This window comes from Terrapene carolina, unplaced genomic scaffold (assembly GCF_002925995.2).
Source record: "Terrapene carolina triunguis isolate 2854851 unplaced genomic scaffold, T_m_triunguis-2.0 Scaffold136, whole genome shotgun sequence".
In the NCBI taxonomy this organism is placed as follows: domain Eukaryota; kingdom Metazoa; phylum Chordata; order Testudines; family Emydidae; genus Terrapene; species Terrapene triunguis.
Genome location: NW_020664487.1, coordinates 5,204,213 through 5,225,881, shown reverse-complemented (window position 1 = coordinate 5,225,881; position 21,669 = coordinate 5,204,213). Strand labels below are relative to the sequence as shown.

General features: G+C 42.0%; 1 protein-coding gene across 1 annotated transcript in view; it reads left to right on the top strand.

Annotated features, from left to right (window-relative positions):
* ADAMTS3 (ADAM metallopeptidase with thrombospondin type 1 motif 3) overlaps nucleotides 1-21,669 on the top strand; it is a 180,957-nt gene that overhangs the window by 49,129 nt on the left and 110,159 nt on the right. The window contains 1 exon segment of the mRNA XM_029911915.1: nucleotides 7,691-7,847. Coding sequence (XP_029767775.1) covers nucleotides 7,691-7,847 — 157 coding nt within the window.

The following is a 21,669-nucleotide window of genomic DNA, read 5'->3' as shown; positions in this document are numbered from 1 at the left end:
GAATGTAATAACATTACTGAATATCACTTAGTCTCATCTACAATGGTTAGTTACATTCATTCAAGATTAAGGGCTTGATTCTATTCTTACTTACACCAGCATAGATCAGGGTTAACTCTACTGAAGTCTAGTGGAGTTTCCACTAGTATAAAGCTGGTCAAAGTCAGAGGAGAATCAGGCCCCAGATCTGTATGAATAAGCATAGGTCAATATGAGACTTGAAGGAAATAATCAGGTTCACACGTAATTGTCTAGTCCATGCAAGTGACAGTTGCTGCTTAACATCCCATCAGCTCCTGTTTTCTTCAGCCAGCATATCAGGGAGAGGGAAACATGGGGACCACGTACTACTTCAAGCAGTTCTGGCACGGAGGGGAGTCTGTTTTTTGTGGAGTTCTGTAATTTTACTGCTTGCATGGTTGGGAATCCATTCTGTCTGTGAGGCTGACTGCTCATGGCATGCCTTAGTTCAGGGGTTCTCAGACTTTTGTACTGGTGACCCCTTTCACACAATAAGCCTCTGAGTGCGACCCCCCCCTTTTACATTAAAAACACTTTTTATATACAGTATTTAACACCCTTATAAATGCTGGAGGCAAAGCGGAGTTTGGGGTAGAGGCTGACAACTCATGACCCCCCCATGTAATAACCTCGTGACCCCCTGAGGGGTCCTGACCCCCAGTTTGAGAACCCCTGCGTTAGTTAGAAAAGGGCGTATGAAGGGGGGAGAAGATCAGGAATTAGTGCAGACGGTAAACTGTGCAGTACATCAGAATAACAGGACTCCTAGCCCTCCTCTTTTGCATTGCCGTTTCAAAGGTTGAAATTCCTCATGGAACTTAGCCAATATTTTAATAATTTAATTTTCCTTAATAGACAAAAGTGGATCTTTGGATTTTTGATTCTTTGGCTGTACTGTAATGCAGTTTACTTGCACATACAGGTTGTAGGATACTGATAATCTTTGGGGGATATATCCAAAAAGGATAGGTGGAGAATGACATGTGAGTAACAGGTAGACAAATGGATCAGCCCCACTTTTCTGTATGCAATACCTTCCCATTTGTACCAACAAGGCGAGACTCAGGGCAGTGCAGGGCCAGCTGCAAAGCACACAAGTAGCCCAAAAGGCACAAGCAAAAAATCAGTTTCGAGCTACAATAGAGGCAGAAAGATCAAACTAGAAAGGTAAAGCAATAGGGAAATGCAGAAGATAGGTGCTTGATAGCATAGAATATATAAAAAGAAACCACACATCAGAGCTTGCTGTGATCAGTGCTTAGGGCGCTACCGTACAGTACTCCTCTGAATTTTTTCCTGGGATGGATGGCTAATGTGTAAGTGTACACCCATGTTGCCTAAAACTTGCCTCCTTTCGGCTTCGCCATGTGCCCTTTCACTTCGCACTGCTCCTCGCACGCTTTCAGGATATAGCTGAACTTCAATGCCTTTTGCACCCCCACTAGAATTTCCACTAGATGTGTTAGTAGTGCAAATGGTCTTTGTATGCTTGACCCCCCCTCCCATAACTAGCTTTTTACGTTACCACAGAATAGAGCCTAATGCATTTTCCCAGGTCTGCATTTGGTTTTTGTATATGGTGACCAGATAACCCGTTGGTCCTCCACTGTCCTGATTTTGTGAGGGGTAACTTGGGTGACCATACTGAACCACATCTTTTTATCCTGGTTTCCATATAATCTGCTAGTCTCCAACCTAGCACCTACACCTCATTTTTGCTTGAAGCAATCCCATGACCTCCTCCCAAGTTCCCCCACAGGGGCTAGGCAGCAAGATGACGTTAGGATATGTACTCTTTGGTACCATGTCTCTCAATCCCTATTTCTTGTAATATAGCCTGAAATTTGTAGAGACACAGAGACTGGTACAATCTCCCTTAGAGAATTTGGTAAATGAATTAACATTTTTTAATTCCCATTACAAAAACAATCATTCCTGGGTTCTGCCACCCCAGAGCTGGACTCTCCAGTCCTGCCTGGCTTCCCTTTCCTGAGGGAAGGTTGGCTGGGGTGACCCCACCTGGACTGGGCCATGAAGGTGAAACTGTGTTCTGCCCACAGAGAAGGCTGATTTCTGCAATAAGAGACTGTATTGGGGAGGAAGGAGACGACAGACATTTCCTTAGGCCTTTGGCTTTTTCGGCACCAGCTGCAGCTTCTGCAGTGCCTTGGAGTAAAATCCCCTAAAAGGCAACTGCAGTAACATGACTGGGAATGAGGCAGGCAGATTGTTCAGATTAATTGTTAGAAGTTGGAAGTAAAATAGTAGAATTTCTCTCAGAAAAGGCTCTGCCACAGAGAGGTCTGATTAAGCCTGACTTCTATCGTGGAGCCCTATTAGAGCTGTTGGGAACTTCAGAGGTGGGACGTTTCCCGTGCTGCCATTGATGACCAGTCTGCTTCTGCCCCCAAACCTGCGAGTGATCCGAAGTACCATTATAATGGCTCTGTGGGCCATAGCACGATGGAGAACACTTGTGCACAGATACAAGCCCTGTTGTGTGTGGGCACAAGGTGTGTTACAACAAGCCGGGCAGAGGCTTGCCGTCCCAGAATTCTCTAGTGTAGAGGTGGCTGAAGTGCTTTGGCATGGGAGGCGTCTGCCTCCACTTTTAAAAAATGTAAAAAGTGAATTTAAAACACTTGAAAATGCTGGAGAATGAAGTCCTTTGTTCATCCACAGAAAAAGAGCAGCAGTATATAAGCTTCTTCAATGGGCTCCATCAAGGTACCTCAAACCTTCTCTGGAATGATCTGGAATGAGTGGCTGGCTATTCAGTTCTTAGCCTCTCCGCCTAGGGCGCCAGCAAGGGTGCTGGTTGCAAAGATGTTTTTTGATGTGGAACAGGATTGAGCCTGTGACCTCATTTCTCGTAGGTAATTAGATAGTAATGGCTTTCAGTCACTACTGACCCAGAATGGATATGAAACTGTGATTCAGAGCTGAAAGGCTCTGTATGCCATTGCCAATACTGTGACACAATCATGGACTGACACAGTATCAAGTTATAAAAACAGGATACTGAACCTGTTAAGGTAGGAATGCATACAAGACTTACCAGGTTCTGTGTTTATTGCCACCCATTCCAGTTGTTCAGTGACTTTGTAATTCAATATTAACTGTTAGATCAGGAACACATCCATAGGATGCCATTAAATGCCAGGAAATGTTAATAATAAAAAGGTAACATGGTCTCATTGATTAAGATTGCATTACTAACTCTAAATCAAGGACACTGCATTAACTATTTGTGTGCAATCCAGATGTATGTCTAGGCAAGAACACTATTATACATCTTTTATGGAAAATCTGGTGTGTGCTACAGTTTGTGCCTGATGATAATGCAGTCAGAGTAGAATATGCTTTCTAAATTGAGCTGTTCTGCTTTGCCAGGTATTTTTGCATGGCAAATCATCCTGAGCCTATGCCATTTTCTTCTCTGTGTTTTATACTATTTAAATTTGCATTTCATAATATCAACTCAGATTAATTTTGCATGCTTGTGTGAAATCGGACACTTGCTTTGGGTACTATTGGCTTTAGAGTAATTAATTGTTTTTAAATGAACATTTCCCCCCCCCCCCTTTAAATAGCAGTGTTAATGGGGAGGCAGAAGATTAAGTTAAGGGGACTGTTATTAGGTACAGTAAATGAGTTGGGGTTTTTTGTGGCAGGTCTGTCTTAAAAACATGGTTTATATTCTGTACATATAAAAAACCGTTGAAATTTCACTTAATTCTTGCAACTTATTCTGCTATTCCTTGTACAAAAAGGCACACACATTATGAATAACATAATTATGGGCTCCTTTCTTTTTTGTAGACTGAACACAGAAAAGAAAAAACACACATATTAAAGCAGGGAAGGGAAGCCAGAGTTACCTTCTGGACTTCACACTGCCTTTGGACACAGCTACTTTCAAACTGTAGGCAAACAGCTTTGTAGAAATTGGGTTATTGAAACAAAATGTGTGTGCCAAAATAAGGTCTTACACCAGTAACATAGCAACTGTAGGCACAAACTCACTTTTGGCCAGAAAAATGGCAAGAAAATAAACCATTAACATGCAAAGGGACTTGTTCATTCCCAGTCTAATAATGCTGGTTATCCACAAGAAAGGGAAAAAACTGTGTGATGTTACTTGACTTATTCCAACCTAAAAATCACAATGATTACTGCCACTCATATAATAAAAATAAAGGAAAAATGAAACAGTAGTATTTATAGTTACTTAAATTCCATAATATTTAAGTAATGTGTTAACCATAAAAATGAATAAATGATGGTAACAGATTATTTTATTATTTAAGTGAATTCAGTCAAACTGTTTCAAACCCCCCCCCGTTCCCCCGACAGAATGATGTAGGCAAAATATGTGGTTTGGCTCCTGACCCTTATGCACTGAAGTAAATATTCTTCATGCAGTAAAGCATTTTGGAAACTAAAGCTATCTATAAGAATAATAAAATCACAATGACTTTGTTGCTCAGTATGAATGCTATTGGAAATCATAGATATTTCAGATAAGTTTTATTGATGATTGCAATTGCAATCACCTTTCATTTCCTTTAGACATTTCTCTCCAGTAATTTATAACGTAGGGTCCAATCCTGATACTACTGGACACAAGGGTTGCCAATTTGGATTGGACGTATTCCTGGAGGTTTCATCACATGACATAATCTTTAATTAAAGATTAATCTTTAATTCCTGGAGACTCCAGGACAATCCTGGAGGGTTGGTGACCCTAGACAGTACGTACTGCTGTTTAAAGGCAAATCCACTGATTTCAAGGTACAGCAGTGAAAACCAAGTAGGAGATCCAGCATGCTATACATTCTTATGGATATAAGAATGCTACTTTTCAGTACACCTCCCATTCTTCAAATTCTAAGGAAAAAAGCAGTGGTAGGTGATAGTGTTCACACTTTGAGGGAATTTTTTTGATGACTTCTCAAATTTGTAACTTTTGCATTTTAAACCTTCACAGTTCATTTACATCTGACCTATTGAGACTGAGCTGAAATAATTTTTTCTATTTCGTACAAAAACCCATAGTGTCGTTATGATTCAGAATTGAAATGCAAAGCTTTGGTTTACGTTGGAACTCTGTCCCCGTGCATGTCTGCAAAATTACTGATGGGGAGGGGCTGACTTTGAGCCTTCCCGATCTTGTGCTGCTCCGGCGGCGGAAGAGGCACCTGATGTAACTCCCTGGGGCCTGTCTAACTTAAAGGGATCCGGAATCTTCAATGCACCTACCAGTCCCGACACACTTCTCACACCAGGCCTTCTAAGCAGATCCCTGGTGAGAACTAGGGCTTTTGTAGCCTCTTGATGCTGCTCTGGCCCTTTTGCCCAGCTTGGACCAGGGGGTTAGGCGCTCAGCCCAGATTATGAGTTCAGCTCCCATTCAACGCGCCAGGATCTTGTGAGTATCTGGACCCAGTTGTGGGTGTTGAGCACTTTTGAAAGTCTGGCCCTAAATCTCATCTTATTCCATACAGTATATGTTCAGTGTGGTTACAGGCAGGGCCATAACTTTGAAATCCATGGCTTACATGCATTTAAATCCTCTGCCAGAATGTTACATTGAAAAGCTCTTTTGCACTGAATTTCTTTGGTTTCTGAAAAGAGAGGAGAAGAAGAATCAATATGCCGCTCTCTAAAGATAATGCATTGAAATAAATGCATGTTAGTCAGCGTGAGAGTTTGAAGTGTCGTCTTATTGGCGAAAGGCTTCGTCACACTATATTTCGTTTTCTAGGGGGGAGCCATACTCGGGTGTTAGCCTCAGTCAAAGCCTATTTCTGCCATTTTAAGAATGCCACCGTGCCTTTGCTCTCGCACGCTGATGTGACACCTGCGATGCATAACTTTGTGACTTTATGGTTGGATCACAGCAATGTTACACATTATATACTGGGTTACTTTTCATCCGAGTCTGGTATCTGGAGTTGATGCAGAAGGCTGCACCATGTTGACTGATTGGGAATTAATGTAAGAGATTTTGCTCAGCTTCTTGTTTGCTTCTGTACTTATCTGTACATTTCTGTGCAAGCCTAGTATTAGGCTTTACTTGTAGAGGGGAGCTCTCAGAAATGCAGCTAGGGGTTTGCCTGTCATACACATACCAGCCCCAGCAGCTCCCAGGGATGCTGGGCAGGCTGTGCAGAAAAGGTTGTACTTGGGGCTGTATTCCCTGTATTCTTTTCCTAACCCTCTCATCCTACCACCTGAACCCTGCCTCATCTGGAGCCCCCCCCCAACCCACATGGGGAAAGGGCTGTGCTGAGTTCAGCTGGGAGGGGAGATGGTGCTGCTGAGGTGGCTGGTTTGTCCTCTACCCCTCACTCCCCAAGGAAGCACTGTGATCCAGGTGCAGAGAACCCCTCTGCACTTGGTGGAGTCGGGGGTGCACGGCCTGTCCAGTATTCCCACATTGGGATGTCTCTGTGTAACTCAGATACTTGGATGCAAAGTGACTAAATCGTACCATAGGGGAGAGAATATTGAACAACACTGAAGAAAGATTGGTTGCATAATGATTGTTTATAGTCACCACCTTGCCTGGTACATACGTTTTTATATAGGCATTGATGGTTTATATTATGCCTTTGAAAGTAGGTGGCAGATTGCTCAAAATATAATATCCCATTGGCGATACCAGTGAAAAAACAAATAGTCTGCATATGCGTTTTTTCCACATGTTCACTGTGCCCAGTCACTCTGCCAAACAGAATATAGGCTGCTGCTCTCTGAGCTAAAGGAAGTTTGAAAGCTCAAGGCTTTATTTTTTTTTTCTCCCCAAGAGGATTTTTTAAAGACTGTCTTCCCCTTGATTACACTGCTTACTTCTCTCACCATTGGTTGCTGTGATTTACATTCAAGTAATCAGAAGATGACTTTTTACCACGTGATCATGAACCTGATTCTCCTTTCACTCCTACCCGCCTGTTTTATGCTGATGTAAATGATTCCAGTGAGTTTAGTCCCAGTTAATACTAGTGTCAGTGAAAGCAGAGTTAAGCCTTACATCTGTAAGTCCAGTTCACAGCCCTCCCAAGAGAAAGGTACAGAGAGGAGGGGTTTGAATGACCTGTTCATCCACAGGAATCAATAATTAGGAGGTTGAATGGCATGCAGTTGTTTAGGGGGAGTGTCCAGGTGACTGTAGTCCAGTAAAATTAAGGCCCAATCCTGTAAGGTGTTGAGCACTTCCTGTGGGATGCTGAGCACAGACGAATTGAAGACACTTGGCACTGAAGACACTTGGCACTGGATTCATCAAGTCATAAATCTCTGTATTAATAGCTAATTAAAATATCAGTCTTACTCATTACATACAAATGCTAGAATTCCTGTAAAACTTGTGCCTTAGGCATGTATTTTGGTGTGTGTGTGTGTGTGTGTTTGAGAGCTTGTCTATGCACAGGTCAAAATACTCAGTAGCTAGAAATATTCTGGATCCAGTGTAAAGCCCAAATAAAAACAAACTCAACAATGATTTTATTTTACGGTGCAGTAATCTCTCTGTGTTACGTTCAGTTGCTGGCAGTTGTACTCTTCACACATCTTTAAAATGTCAGTAGACGCTTATCAATGTATCGAGTCAGGAAAATGGATTTTTGACATACTTTGTGCTCTTCCTCTCCTCCCTCCTCACCAGGCTGGAATGATAAGAACTGATAAGGATGAATATTTCATTGAACCTTTGGAAAGAGGCAAACAAATGGAAGAAGAGAGAGGAAGAATTCACGTGGTCTACAAGAGATCAGCTGTAACACAAGATCCCGGCGACATGCTCCTAGACTTCCATACGGAAGGTACAGCAGATGTCCATGGTTGCTTAGAAATCTATTCCAGATAGCTATAGCTTCTTCCATTAACCTTTGAAAAAAGCAATTTTGACTAAGATAGATGAAAAATAAATAAAATAATGTGTCACTGAAATCTTTCCTCGGTTACATATACACAGTGTGCCCTGATGACAACAACAGGTGTTCATGCATATTTGACAGCAGAACTTGGCCATGCATTTTTTTTAAAAGAAATGTTGCAAAATACTTTGCTCTTTAGAAGCCTGCTCTCATTAAAGTCAATGGCAAAATTCCTATTGACTTCAGCGGAAGCAGCAATGCGCTCTACATAATGTGAGAAGATATTGTGGGATATTTCATGTAACTAGAAATGCTCACTCACATAAATTTAATATCCCACACAGCTCACAAAACTTTTGTTTAAACTTTTGGGGTTTTGTTTCTTTTCCCAGTGATGGCTATGTTGTACAAATGGCTGTGATTTTTAAACCCTCTACTGAACGTGATTAATGCAATTTCAAAATAATTGGTTTGATAGGATATGTTTTTACATAACCAAGAGTTGCCCTCAATTTTCAAGCCAATGTGGTTGGTCCATCTGAAAATAATTATTGTGCAGTCTTGTCCGTTAGACTTTTTTTCTCTTTAACTTTTTACAAATGCTTGAGGGCCCAAGACATAGAGGAGCAAATAGCAACTTTTTTTCAAATAAGGCTGGAACCATTGAGGTGGACCACAAGCTGGAGATTTTAAAAAAGGCTTTTGTTTTTCAAATGTATCAGAGAAACAGCTTTTTGATATTAGTGAGCTGTCTAATCCAGGGCTTCTCAACCTGGGTGGGGTGGGGGGTAGAGAACAAGTTTCAAGGGGTTGGGACTCCACTTTTTCTTAATGTTTAGAGGAAGGTGGGGGGCCCAGACATTTTCCGATTGTAAGTTGTGTGGTGGTACAGTATGGAAAGGATGAGACCCACTGCTCTGAACCACCGGTTGTTGAAATGTCTAGCTGTGGAATACATGTTCATGGACAGAATGGGAGGATAGTGGTGATCTCAAGTTGACCCTCTTGAAAACTTCAAGAGATTCTTATTTTCATTTTGATACCACAGTTTTCTTATTAAAGGGTAGGGAAAACTTGTTCCCTTTCAATGCTCTAACTTTTCTCCCCACCATCTTTCAGTTTTCCATCCTCCCCCAATTGTCTATGCACCCATACCCCAATAACAAGGCATAAATCTGTGCTTGTAATTAACCAAGCCATGAGAGGTACTGTTTATGGAAATGGAAAAACCAAGGTAGGTAAAATCTTTGGCAGGCAGACAACAAACACTGCTGCACAGCAAGTCGTCACAGAGTTCAATTGTTCATTGTGGGTTGGCAGCTTCTCTCCAAAAGATAGCAGCTTTATACCTAATCCCAGCTGGTTTCTACCAAGTTGAACAGCACCTTACCTCTTAGCAAGCATCACAGGCTGATTTACAGAGAGCTCAGCAGCACCTCAGTGTATTGTAAACTATTTGCAAACCAGTCTAACTGAATCTGAGGAGGGTCAGAGCCAATGCATACTTGATGATAAAGGAGCAAGATGTGGAGCAGCTGGATCTGGTGAGCTTATGGAAACAGGCTCAGCATTGCATTCCCCAAGCAGCCCTCCTAGGATGCTAGGCATGATCCATACAAGTCCTGTGCTAGATCAGGTTGTTGCAAGCTTAGGAGTGCAGTAAACTCCACTCCATGCAGCTGCTGCCAGAGGAGGGGAAATGGGGATAGAGACTGGGGTCTCTCTGTTTTAACTAAACTGGAAAATTGGTTGCTTCATTTGGAGGCAGGGAGGGACACCTGGGGGTAGTGTACTGCAGCCTGTCTCCTTTCCAACTGCCAGATGGTGGTGATGGGGTTGCCTAACTTAAGATTCCTCTAGCTGGCTGTCAGTCAGACAGGAAAAACCACTATCCTTTCCTTTCCCCCCAGACCTGAAGTTCTTACTTTGTATGTTCAGAACTTCTCAGAAGCCCACAGTCCCCAGCTGGGAAGGAATGAAAACTTGCTCCCATAGGAGGGGAAAAGTTGGGCAATTGTGTAAGCAGTATCTAGGGGTCAGATGTGACGGGGAGGGAAAGTGCTCCGCCCACAAAATAAGCTCTGCCCACATGAGATGCTACTCACAGTAGATTGCACAGATGTTCAAAACGTGACCACGTGTGCGATCTGCGTTGATTGAACTTCGCTTCTCCTCAGCAGGGTCTGAATGCACATGTGGGCTGTACTGAGCTCCTCGTGCTCCTCTTCCCCTCAGTGAGGCTGGCATGTTACAATGAGCTTCTTGAGCTTGGTTCCCCTTTGGGGCGAGGGGGCTCTGTTAGGTTCCTTCGGTTGGAGTCCTTCTTGACTGGGAACTGGGGGAAAGTGGCAGTACTCTCCCAAGCCTACTGACTGGTGCTGCCAGAACGAGCCATCCCTTACAATAGCTTGTGTAGCTGTTCACAGTATGATTGTTCCCATTCCTTTTCTTACACGTCTTTATGATCAGAGAAGTAGAGAATACTCTAAAAGCCACAGTGGTTGTCATTGGGTATCTTGAGTTAGTACCCATGGAGATGCAGGGAGCAGGTCGCACCTCCCAAGGATTGTTTCAGGTTCTGCAAACACAGGCAGACATCACTGTACCAGTTACACTCAACTCATTGTTTTTGAACCTCTCACCCACCATAACAGCTCGAGACTGACTTTCTGTTTAAAATGAAAGCTTACGCTCCAGAGACTAAGCCAGCATGGAAGAGGTTGCTGCCGAATCTAACCTTGGTGATCGTGCAGTGAGGTGTTCTCTCTCTGGGAATGAGAAGACCACGGAGCCTTGCTGGATCATGGAGTTCTCAACGTCCGTGTGCCATGGAGGTTCCGGGTCCCATGTTTTGGTCCTTTCCTAACCAAAAAAACCAAAACAAATAAAACCTCTTTCATGGTAGTACTCAGAATCTATACCTACTGATCACTCGGGCAGAGATTCCTTCTTGGTGTACCGTGTACATTGTCTTTATCACTTCTCAGATGGTGCAGAACCTTTCAGTTTAGAAGATCTTGTTGTTCTCTACCCCCTCTGTGTCACTTTCTAATACATGCTTTGACTTTTTTTAGGATTTATACAGTACCTTTTTGTACCTTATTTTTTTGTTTCTTATGATATCATCTGCAAAATATTTCCCCCTTTAGTACCATAATTTAAAATCCATTATTTAATAACGCTAAAATGCTTCAACTCTATTTGCCACTTAGTATCATACTGCACTGTTTCAACTAGAGCTGGTTAACATTGTCTGAATTTCAGATTTTTAATTTGGGGGGACCCAAAATATTTTTAATTAAAATTTGCAACCATTTTTAGTAGCAAGCTCTTCAGTGTTGCCATAATATGATCCAGCAACGATTTTCAAGAGAGCATACAGCCATACATTGTGGTATATTGGAGGGGTTTTATATTTCCGAGATATGTTATTTGTGAAAGGACACTTTTATCGTAGCAGCCCATAATAAGCATTTCTTTAAATATAATGTATCCAGGAAATATAATTCCCTATCCCAATTATTAAAATAAAGTTCCCTTGATAGTGAAAACACTACCGTCCCCTCCAAACTACAGTGTGCATGCATAAAATCTCAACTAGTCTTCAAGATGAGCCAACATGGAGTGTGGGGTTTATTTTGGCCTGTATATTTGTGTCATGCTGTTACCTTGGCTCTGCCAGTCAGTTTCTTTTTTGTGAATTGGTAGATAGCACCAAAAGGACTGTCTGAGGTACAGATTGCCTACATGCCAGTAAGTCTAATTGCAGGTCTGTCAATCTTGACAGTGTCCCTTTAACAGCATCCTCTTAGCTTGACATTGTATTTATAACTACCCTTAATTACCTCCATTAGGCAGTTTATACTTGGTACGGTTTGCTTCCTTTTCTGCCCTACAATTTTGTAAGGTATTTGTTCATTTTCAGTGTAAACTTGGCCTTCTACTCTTGAACAATCAAAGCATAAGAAGAAAATATCAACCCACTTACTGAGCCTTGCAGTAATATCTTGAAACAGTATCTCATACTTGCAAGATTGCGAGACTGCTGTAGACTTGTTGATTGTTTTAATTGACCTGACTTTCCTGGTCTTTCCCCAGAGTAGATCTCTTAAAATATTTACAAAGACTTTCCCCCCACAACTGAACTTCAGGCGGCCTGTCATTTCCAGATGTGTCTCATGGCCCACTTGTTCACAGTGTTGTGATGTAAGCAGCTTTCCTCTCACTGGGATTCCTCTTGTAAATTTGAGAAAAAGTCTGTTGGAGATTGGCTAATTTCTTTCTCTTGGTCCTTTGGTGTATGCTGTGCGTGATTTGGTTTCCGTTCCTTTTCAATTAGAAGATCCCTTAATGAAATAAAGAATAATTCTACTATAGCCTTATCCTCTCTAATTCTTCACTTCTATTGTAAGGTTTTACCTTGGCTGTGTGTTCAAACAGAAAAATGTAAAGTTTTATTATCATTTTCCTGATATCTGTTGGAGCTGGGTTTTTTCTTTAATCCTGCTCATACCCGCCGCAGGCTTCCTTAAAGTTAAATTCAGCTTGCCGCAACTCTGTTGAAGCCAGTAGAGGTGCACTCCTGACAGTGGGTCTGAATTTGTTCCAGCCTGTCTAGGCGTCAACTGTGTATCAAATGAACCATGTAGTGGGTTAACCTGCCAGACACTCTATCCTAAGTGTATTGTGAATATACCATTGTTAGCAGAAAGTGTATTCAAATAACTCATTTCACAATACAAAGCTTTTAGCACACATTTGAGAGTTTAAGAATCACTAGCATTAAGGACATTATGATACAAGTAAAGTGGAAATTTAGCAATATATTACAAACAGAGGCATAGAAATTTTCCCTCAACCATAGATTCTCTGATCAAAGAACTCAGGAGTACAGTCTATTAACTAATTAGGAACTTATCTACACGTTTATCCAAAGCTGACAAGAGCCTGAGATTTCTGAAACAAATATAGCTTAAACAAGGCAACATTGTAAATTAGAATTATACATTTATTTAGGTCACCGTTATTGTTAGTGAAATTATTATAAAAACTGGGGACATTTTGTGTAAAAATTCACTCCCTTATATAATAAAGCAAGATAAACCAGTGTGTTCCCTGTGAGGAACAGCACGCTGTCTGATACATAAGATGAAGATGCTCTTGTCACAAAAGCTGCCAAGTCCAGCCATATGAAAAGCACAGTTAATCCTGCTGGACATCTGATTTTACAGGGGTACTTTGCAGCATTTGGGAGTTGTATTGACATTGTTTCTTATGGCTTATCACAGAGAACTAGAACATACCTTATTGGTGACTAACTTGCTAAGTTTGAGGCAATGGACACATTTTCAAAGTTGAATGCTTAAAATTAGGCACTGAAGTAAAAGTAGCCTGATAGTTGGAACTGCTGGTGCTCAATATGTTTGTTGTAAAACCAGGCTGCTCTCTTAGCGATGTCTCACTTTAGGCCCCCAACTTTGAAATTGGCCTAAGAGACTGTAGCATGGAGTTAAACTGTAATGGCCAAATTCTGCCCAAAGATATGCACGCACATTTCCCACTGACTTCCTTAAAAGCTTCTCAGATCTATCCATCAGAAGGCAGAATTTAACCTTTAACATACTTGCATTCCCACTGGTTGGTTTTGTCAGATGAATTACCATAATCTTTTTTTTTTTTTTTTTTTAAAGAAGAGGATACAACTTATCTAAACATATAAAAAGTGCAAAATAAAAGATACTAAGCAAACATGCAAAATAAATGTGTTAAAATATGCAATTCTACCGTTTAAAAAAACAGATACTGGTAGGGCTGGTCACATTTTTTTCTAATTTTAAAGACTTTTTAAAGATTTAAAAAAAAACTTTTGATAGTTTTCTATGGAAACTGTTGGCAAAAAATGAAGACTGTCAATTGATGGGGTATTTTCTGGGTTTGGATTTTGCACTGCCGTCTTTGGTCACATGGAAGGATATTTTCAACTCAAAACTTGTCATTTTAGAACCTCCTCAGACCTCTTACCTCCCCCTTCTCCCCCGCCCCCCAATCTGTATTCCAAAATGTGAACGTTTTTCCATTTTGGAAAAGTAATGAAAACAAAAACCTTTTGATTAAGGGAATCTAGGAAAAGAAATATCAAATCTGCTTTAAAAAACAATAGACTGAAAACCCTTAAAATTTTTGTGACGGTCCTGTGGGACCCCCCCCGCCCCCCCGCAGGTGTTAGAGAATATCCAACTGATGGGTGAACGCTTTCATTAAGATGCAGGGTGATTAACTAAGGTGCTGGTGATTAAACCTAAAACAGCTGTCATGATATAGTTTTAAGTTTTCCATTTAGAATAGTATATCCCTAGAACCTATCAAGAGACCAAAGGTGAAACACTGACCCTAATAAAGTCAACAGCAAAATGACCATTTATTTCGGGGGAGGGGGTTCAGGATTGAAGCATAAATGTCTTAAAATAAATTGCCAGACCTGACGCAGTGCGAACAGCATTTTATTTATATTATATAGAATTTTACATTTTATTTTTTATTCTGATAATGAAGTAAATACAAGGCAAATGGTAAGGTGCTTAATGCATAGCCTGCTCTATAAATCAAAGTACACAAGGAGATTGTGAGTATATGATATTAGCAATTATCACTATCTAGTGTTCTCATCCTAGTGGGCATAAATACATGATATATCTGTGTCTCTATTCTTTTGGACCGTCACTACAGGTACACCGGGTTTCAGCTGTAATTGTCAGATGTCTTAGAAAGGTAGGAGCCTTAGATTCAAAATGTTTTTCTACAGGAGAACTAATGTTGTCTAAAGCTAATAGATAATGTTTGTGAGCACTCTTGCACCAGTGAAGCAATACCCTGTACTGGTTCCTGATTACGCTGTCCCTGGCTATTCATAGCCTCTTTGGGGAGTGGTGCCATGATATGCTGTACATTACAGTATTTTGATCACTTATTTTCTGCGTGTAAATCCCTTTCCTTTGAATTATATCAGCCCCCCAAGATACTGCTGTTTCAACCATTTGCTGAATGCTTGAGAGTTACAGACCTGTTTAAATTCTCAGGTGTGCCTCTCCTGCATCCCTGTGCTAGAGAGAGCAGGGAAGAGAAGTGGCAACTGGTAGAATGGACTGTGCTCCCTCTATCCAGCCCTCTCGAGTGAAAATGGGAGAAAAGGAGAATAAACAAAGGCCAAGACTTTAACAGTGACCAGTTATTTTGATGCCTCCATTTTTGGGGGTCCACCTTGAGACACCGTGAAGGGACCTCGCTTTCAGAAAAAGCTGAGCACCCATGTTCTGAAAATCAGGCCTCTCTAAGGTGTCCCAATGGGCAACTAAAATCACTAGCTGCTTTTGAAAATCTTTGCTAAATTCTTTACTCCTTCACTTTTCCCTTGAAGAGGAGGCAACCTAGGCTTTCTTGTCACAGCCACCTCCCCCAGAACCCACAGGGAGAACCGTGCAAACAATGTAAGATGCATACCAGTGTGACTTTAGCAGTGTAAGAAGCATATTTTTTTAACCTAGATCGTGGGTAAAGCTCACAATGGGAGAGGAAGGCATAAGGAGTGCATAACCTCTGTGATCAGGAATGCTTCTCAATTGCCCCCTTGGGACCAACTGGCTGAACGAGAGGATGGTGGGGGCATAGCTGGCGTCCTGGCTCTGTCCTCCCTTTCGTACCAGCCAGCAGAGATGACTGGCTGTGCAAGGAATTATTCTGCACTCTTCAAGGAGGCGTAGGGAATTTTTCCCCTCGGTGTAACTGGGAAGCTCTGGGAGTGCCTCTCTGGTGCACAAGACCTCCCGTGCTCCCCCTGGGGTGGTACAGCTCTCCACCCGCCGCAAACACAGGACTGTGGCTTTTGGTGTCAATTAGTCCTCAATCATCTAGTTTATCATTCAAGCTCGTCCTATTCTAAGGTTATTGCATGTTTTGGTTTCACTTTCAAAGCTTGACCCCCCCCCCCTTCAAATTCAGGGGCCAATGCTTTACAAAACTATGTTTCAACCCTAAAGAAAATTCCAATGCTTCTTTTGTTGAACTAGGTTTTGGGAGGTGGGGAGGGGAAGTTTTGGAATCTAGAGTAGTTAATGCTGCTTCTGAATGTTTCAGTTCATTTTAAATGCATGAGACAGTACTCTTACAGAAGCAACTGAAAACTAACAAGTCTGTGAAAAGGTAAGAATTTATTAAATAGGCTTCCTCAGCACTGGCATTTACCTTAGTCATTTGAAATGTCCCCAGGGTAAATCCATTATAAGCAGATTTTTATTTATTAGGTAGAGTGCCAAGTGATTGGTCCAGCTTTGGGTTACGGTAATAGACATTGCAATTAAGGCGGTCAAGTCACCCGAGGAGGAATGAGTGGGAGTTTTGTACTGAGCATTTCGAAAAGCTGTTTACTCATCTGAAAGTTGATTATACTAGGCAGATGGAGTCTCCTACCCCTAAACCTGTGACTAGTAGTTATATTTGTAGAACAATATTCTTATTATGTTTATGAAGATAGTGTTTGGAAGAGCTATCAAAATAATGCTGGATCTTTACACAGTTTTTTAAAGCTATGCATACCCACTTCTCAGATAGTGTAATAAAAAATACAAATTTTCCTACAGTAGATAGATGTCTTCCTTGCTGTACATTTTCAGGCAGTATCCTACATACTTTATTTTTATGCTTTCCAGTTAATAACTTACATGTATAACATAAAATCTCTGAATGCAGTAAGGCAATAATGTCCAGTAGATAAAGTAGGGGACTGAGAGTCTGTACTCTTGCATTCCATCCCCAACTCTGCCACTGATGAACTGTGTGACCTTTGGTAAGTCATTTAATTTCTGTGTGCTTCCATTTACCCACTTGTAAAATGGGTAGAATAATATTTACCTGTGGTATGTGATATGGGTTATTGTTTGCAAAGTGCTTTGAGCTCCTCAAATATAAAAATGCAAAATATTATTTTTTTATTTGGAAAAATTGATGTTGAGTGATTATTTGTATTTAATTTTATTTTAAAAATTAGAATTTACTCTACAACTTAACTGTTTGTTTGCATATGGATGGGTGAGAGACGTTTTAGTGTTCTAAGAATCAATTTTGAAAAATCTGGACTTCATAGGGCCCCAGGTTTGAATTCTGCCTGAGGTATTTTGTCCTTCAGAGGTAGATGTTGAGCTCAGAGCATTTCACTTGGTGTCGGACTGCCAGATGAGACTTTACAAATCAGGGGCCTTGCTGCTGTGTGAGAACATTATGGATGGGATTCTGGCCACACTGAAGTCAATCAGAGTTTTGCCATTGACTGCAGTGGAGCCAGGATATCACCCTCTACATTTGAGTGGTGCCTTAGACCAAAAGTATATTTCAATGTCTCTGGCCAAAATATCTCTTCAACTGTTTTTATTTTAAGTAGAAGTAAAATGGAAGGAAGAAATTAGTTCTTTGTGGGGGAGTGAAGCTGGCATAAATTAGGGGCCTAGAATACAGGCAGCAAGGGGGTTAGCCTTTTGCCTCTGTTCAGCCACAGAATGGAGGTCCTGTGACTTCAGCTTCCTTCTTAGGAATGTTTTGGGTGTCGTAAGGCAGAATTCCTAGTGTGCTGCAGGGATGAAGTGAAAAGCAATATGACCATATCACCACAGAACTCTTTCCCTCTACACTTTTCTGTCCTGCTGCCTTTACCTGTGCGTACATGTGTGGTCTTAGATACCGTATGGCTAATCCTTCTAGTTATGCAAGGCTTTCTTTTCTGTTCTTCAGCGGGCCAGCCATTCTCGGTCTTCCACATATTGTTTTACTGCAGTGGATGGACGTCCTTGACCATTGCTGGACCAATGGGGCTATTTCCCCCACTAGTCTAGTTAAACCTCAGATAGAGTTTCCCTCTGCACAAATTAATTTTAAAATTTAACCAAAAAAGAAAAAGAGAGAGCCTGCTGTCTCCATTGTTTTGGGTTAGGCTGCTCCCCAGGGGAGTAGCTGGTTAGGAAGAGAATCGCTGCCTGCTACCCACACTGGCCAGATCGGAGCCAGAAAATCAGGAGAGTTCTTTCTAACAGAGAAATAGAGGGAGGGAAAACAGTCTAGAGAAACTCCTTTATCCACATGTAAGGAAACAGGGCCCTTGAAGGAAATTTCCTTCCCTGCAGGATGATAGCTAAGGCTGAAGAACTGGGAAGTCCCATTTTATAAAAGGGCTGGATCCAAACAGAAATGGCCAGAAGAAAAATGGCTTCAGCTAGCTGAATTTATCTCTAGGAAAAGTGGAGTGTGTATCACCAAGTGCAAAACTTCAGGGGAATTCTTCACTGTCTATAAAGCAGAGGTGGGCAAACTACGGCCCACGAGCCGTATCCGGCCCTTCAGACATTTTAATCTGGCCCTCGAGCTCCAGCCACGGAGTGGGGTTGGGGGCTTGCCCCACTCCGCGTGGCTCCTGGAAGCAGCAGCACATCCCCCCCCCACCTCCTCCATGTAGCCAGGGGGTTCCACACCCTGCCCCCTCAGCTCCCATTAGCCAGTAACCCCAGCCAATGGGAGCTGCAGGGGCGGTGCCTGCAGACAGGGCAGAGCCGCCTGGCTGAGACTCCGCATAGGAGCTGGAGGGAGGACGTGCCGCTGCTTCCGGGAGCCGCTTGAAGTAAGCGCTGCCCGGAGCCTGCACCCCTGACCCCCTTCTGCGCCCCAACCTCCTGCCCCAGCCCTGATTCCCCCTCCCTCCCTCCGAACCCCTTGGTCCCAGCCCGGAGCACCCTCCTGCACCCCCAACCCCTCATCCCCAGCCCCACCCCAGAGCCCGCACCCCCAGCCGAAGCACTCAGCCCAACCCCCAATTTTGTGAGCATTCATGGCCTGCCATACAATTTCCATACCCGGATGTGGCCCTCAGGCCAAAAAGTTTGCCCACCCCTGCTATAAAGCATCTGACTGGAGAGCAAAATGGCAGCTTGTGACTTTCACAGGCACTGAGGTTCTCTGGAAGAGAGATTAATGAAACTTTGTTTTCAGGCACTGTATAGAATATGTACATAGAAAGCTTCAGTTGAAGTGATGAGCTGTGAGTGGCTGAATTTGAAATGTGTCATTTTGGTCTGTCTGTCTTGTGGTTAAAGTGAATTTACTGTGTGAATCGTGATTTCTGTGATTCTCTGCCAACCCAGAATGCGGTTTCCTTACAACCTCACAGGCTCCCATTGACTAACCTGCTTCAGAACAGAGATTCTAAGGGGGGCACTTTCACTACGGTCTGTGGGAAGCTAGCCCCCTCAGGCCCCCACCTACACTACAGAGAGAACTATCCTGAGGGTAACCGGGATGGGACAAGGCTGAGATGAACAGCATTCAGTTCATCCACGTGTCAGCTGGGCTTGTCCATTGACACCCAACCTGATGCACAGCCACGTTTGCATGTCCTTGCATTCTGGGAAATCTAGGCAGCTAGCTTTCCCCTACCGCCTCCACAACTGAAGCCATGAGTAGTAGATTGATTGATGCATTTTTGGATGTTGTCCCAGAGGACTGGAAGATAGTTAACTCAGTTACACCAAAATGGCTAGGCTGTCCGATACACACAGCGAAAGACCCTAGTTAGAACCTTCATCTTGGAGCCCTCACAAACAGGATTGAAACACAAAGCCACACAGTTAAGGACCATACTAACCAATTGTGGAATCAGCCACAACCTGGGTGAAATGTGTACAGTAGACAGGGCCTTGATTCTCAGTGGGAGTCAGGTTGTTAAATCCCTGTACAGCATGATGTGAATATATCCCGGAGAGAGAAAGTAGGATAATAATCTTGTTGGTAAATCTAACCAACCAGCATTTAGTCCTGGTATTAAATTCAAGCCAGTTCAAGAATCCACATCTGCAATAAAGATTCCCCTCTTGTATCAAATAAACAGCTCAGCAATTGACTGAGTGCCAAAAATACTATATTTATTCATCTAAGCATTCTGTTGTATAATGTAGTGCTAAAAAGTCAGTCGTCAGTCTGCTGGGAGCGATCAAGCAAGAAGCCTCCAGAATAGTTCCACACATTGATGGATGAGAACTTTGCTTTGCTTTTCAATGCTGTAGCCATTCCTGATATGGAAAGATATATCCTTTTGGGGAGTAAACATTATTTGTACTTAACATCGATGTTTTTTCATAAAACAGAATTGCATTTAAAAAAGAAGATGCCGATGGAACAGTTGTGTGTCTATGTGACAGAAAACTTTACTTAGAGTGCTTTTAATTTGTGTAACAACCTCTGTTTTAACATGAAAAAAACAATGACATAGTTAAAGTGTAATATTTTAAAATGAGAAGCATCCTGTATTTGGATGATATATCCTTCAGTTGAGAGAGATTCTTGCAGGATGAGTTATTACCCAATAGGTGTTGTTCAGCTCAAATTTCTGTCCCCCCAGGACAGGTTAGTGAGAGGTCCAGGGGGAACTGAGCACATGCCGGTGGGGAAGAAGAGGGGCCCTGCATTCAGCATAGTGTGGATGACTGGGAATCTGTGCCACTGGGCTTTGTTTACTGTGTGGGTCCTCATACTTGGTAGATCTTGCAGGCCACCTGCTTTCCATTTGGAGGTGATATATTTTGGAAACTCCATGAGAAGAGTTTCCAGAAGGATTTTGCTACTCCTGTAGGCCTTTCCATAGCCGGGGTCCAAGGATGATATGGTGTAGGCATGCTCGACTTTCTTAGCAACTTAGGGCTTCATCCGAAGAGACTCTTGACTATTTGCAACTCTTGTTTGGGGTCAGTGTTTGTGGATGCTCAGCACCTCCCAAGGTCAGGCCCTTGGTTTTATATCCGGAAAGGTATTCCAAAATAATCTTTTTTTTTTAAATCCCAAATTTATAAAATATATGATACTAAGAAGAGAAAGAGATCGAGAGAATATCAGCTGTTTTCATAGTCTGTGCACGAAAAGATTAAGGAAGCAGCAGACAAGAATTTATAAGGCTGCTGCGTTAAAAAAAATCTTAAACCTCAAATTATTAATCTTTAATATTTTGACAGCAAAACAGCTTTTCAGTTGAGAACAGAAAGTAATGTTTACAGACCTGGCAGCTTTGGCAGGTTTGAAAGAGTAATGATAATATCACTCTGCCAGAATCGGGTGAAAGGAATATCCTCTTCTTCATTGAAACACAAACAAACATGACTACGATATATGAACTTATTCACCTCTTCCTTTTGGAAGCATTTAACTGTGGCTTCTGGCTCTCCCAGGTCTATATTTCAGGGGTAAGTGAAAGTTCATACCCTATTCTATCATATGCAGATTTGTTTTCTTTCTGCCTCATTGGGTATTAGTTGTTTTCCACATCAAAAACAACAGAGGGAGGCCAAGAATCAAAGATTTAGAATGTCTCACACCCATGCAGGAAGGATAAATATCCATGATGCTTAGCCATAAAAGCCTTTTTTATAAGTTCTTCTGAACCTAAACCAGTAGTCTCACAAAACAAAATCCAAGTAATATATTTCAGGAATTAGGGACCTGACCCATGCGTATTGAAGTCAATAACAATGAGGAGTCTGGTGGCACCTTAAAGACTAACAGATTTATTTGGGCATAAGCTTTTGTGGGTAAAAAAAACCCACTTCTTCAGATGCATGGAGTGAAAATTACAGTTGCAGGCATAAATATACTGACACATGAAGAGAAGGGAGTTACCTTACAAGGGGAGAACCAGTGTTGACTGGGTCAATTCAGTCAGGGTAGATGTGGTCCACTCCCAATAAGG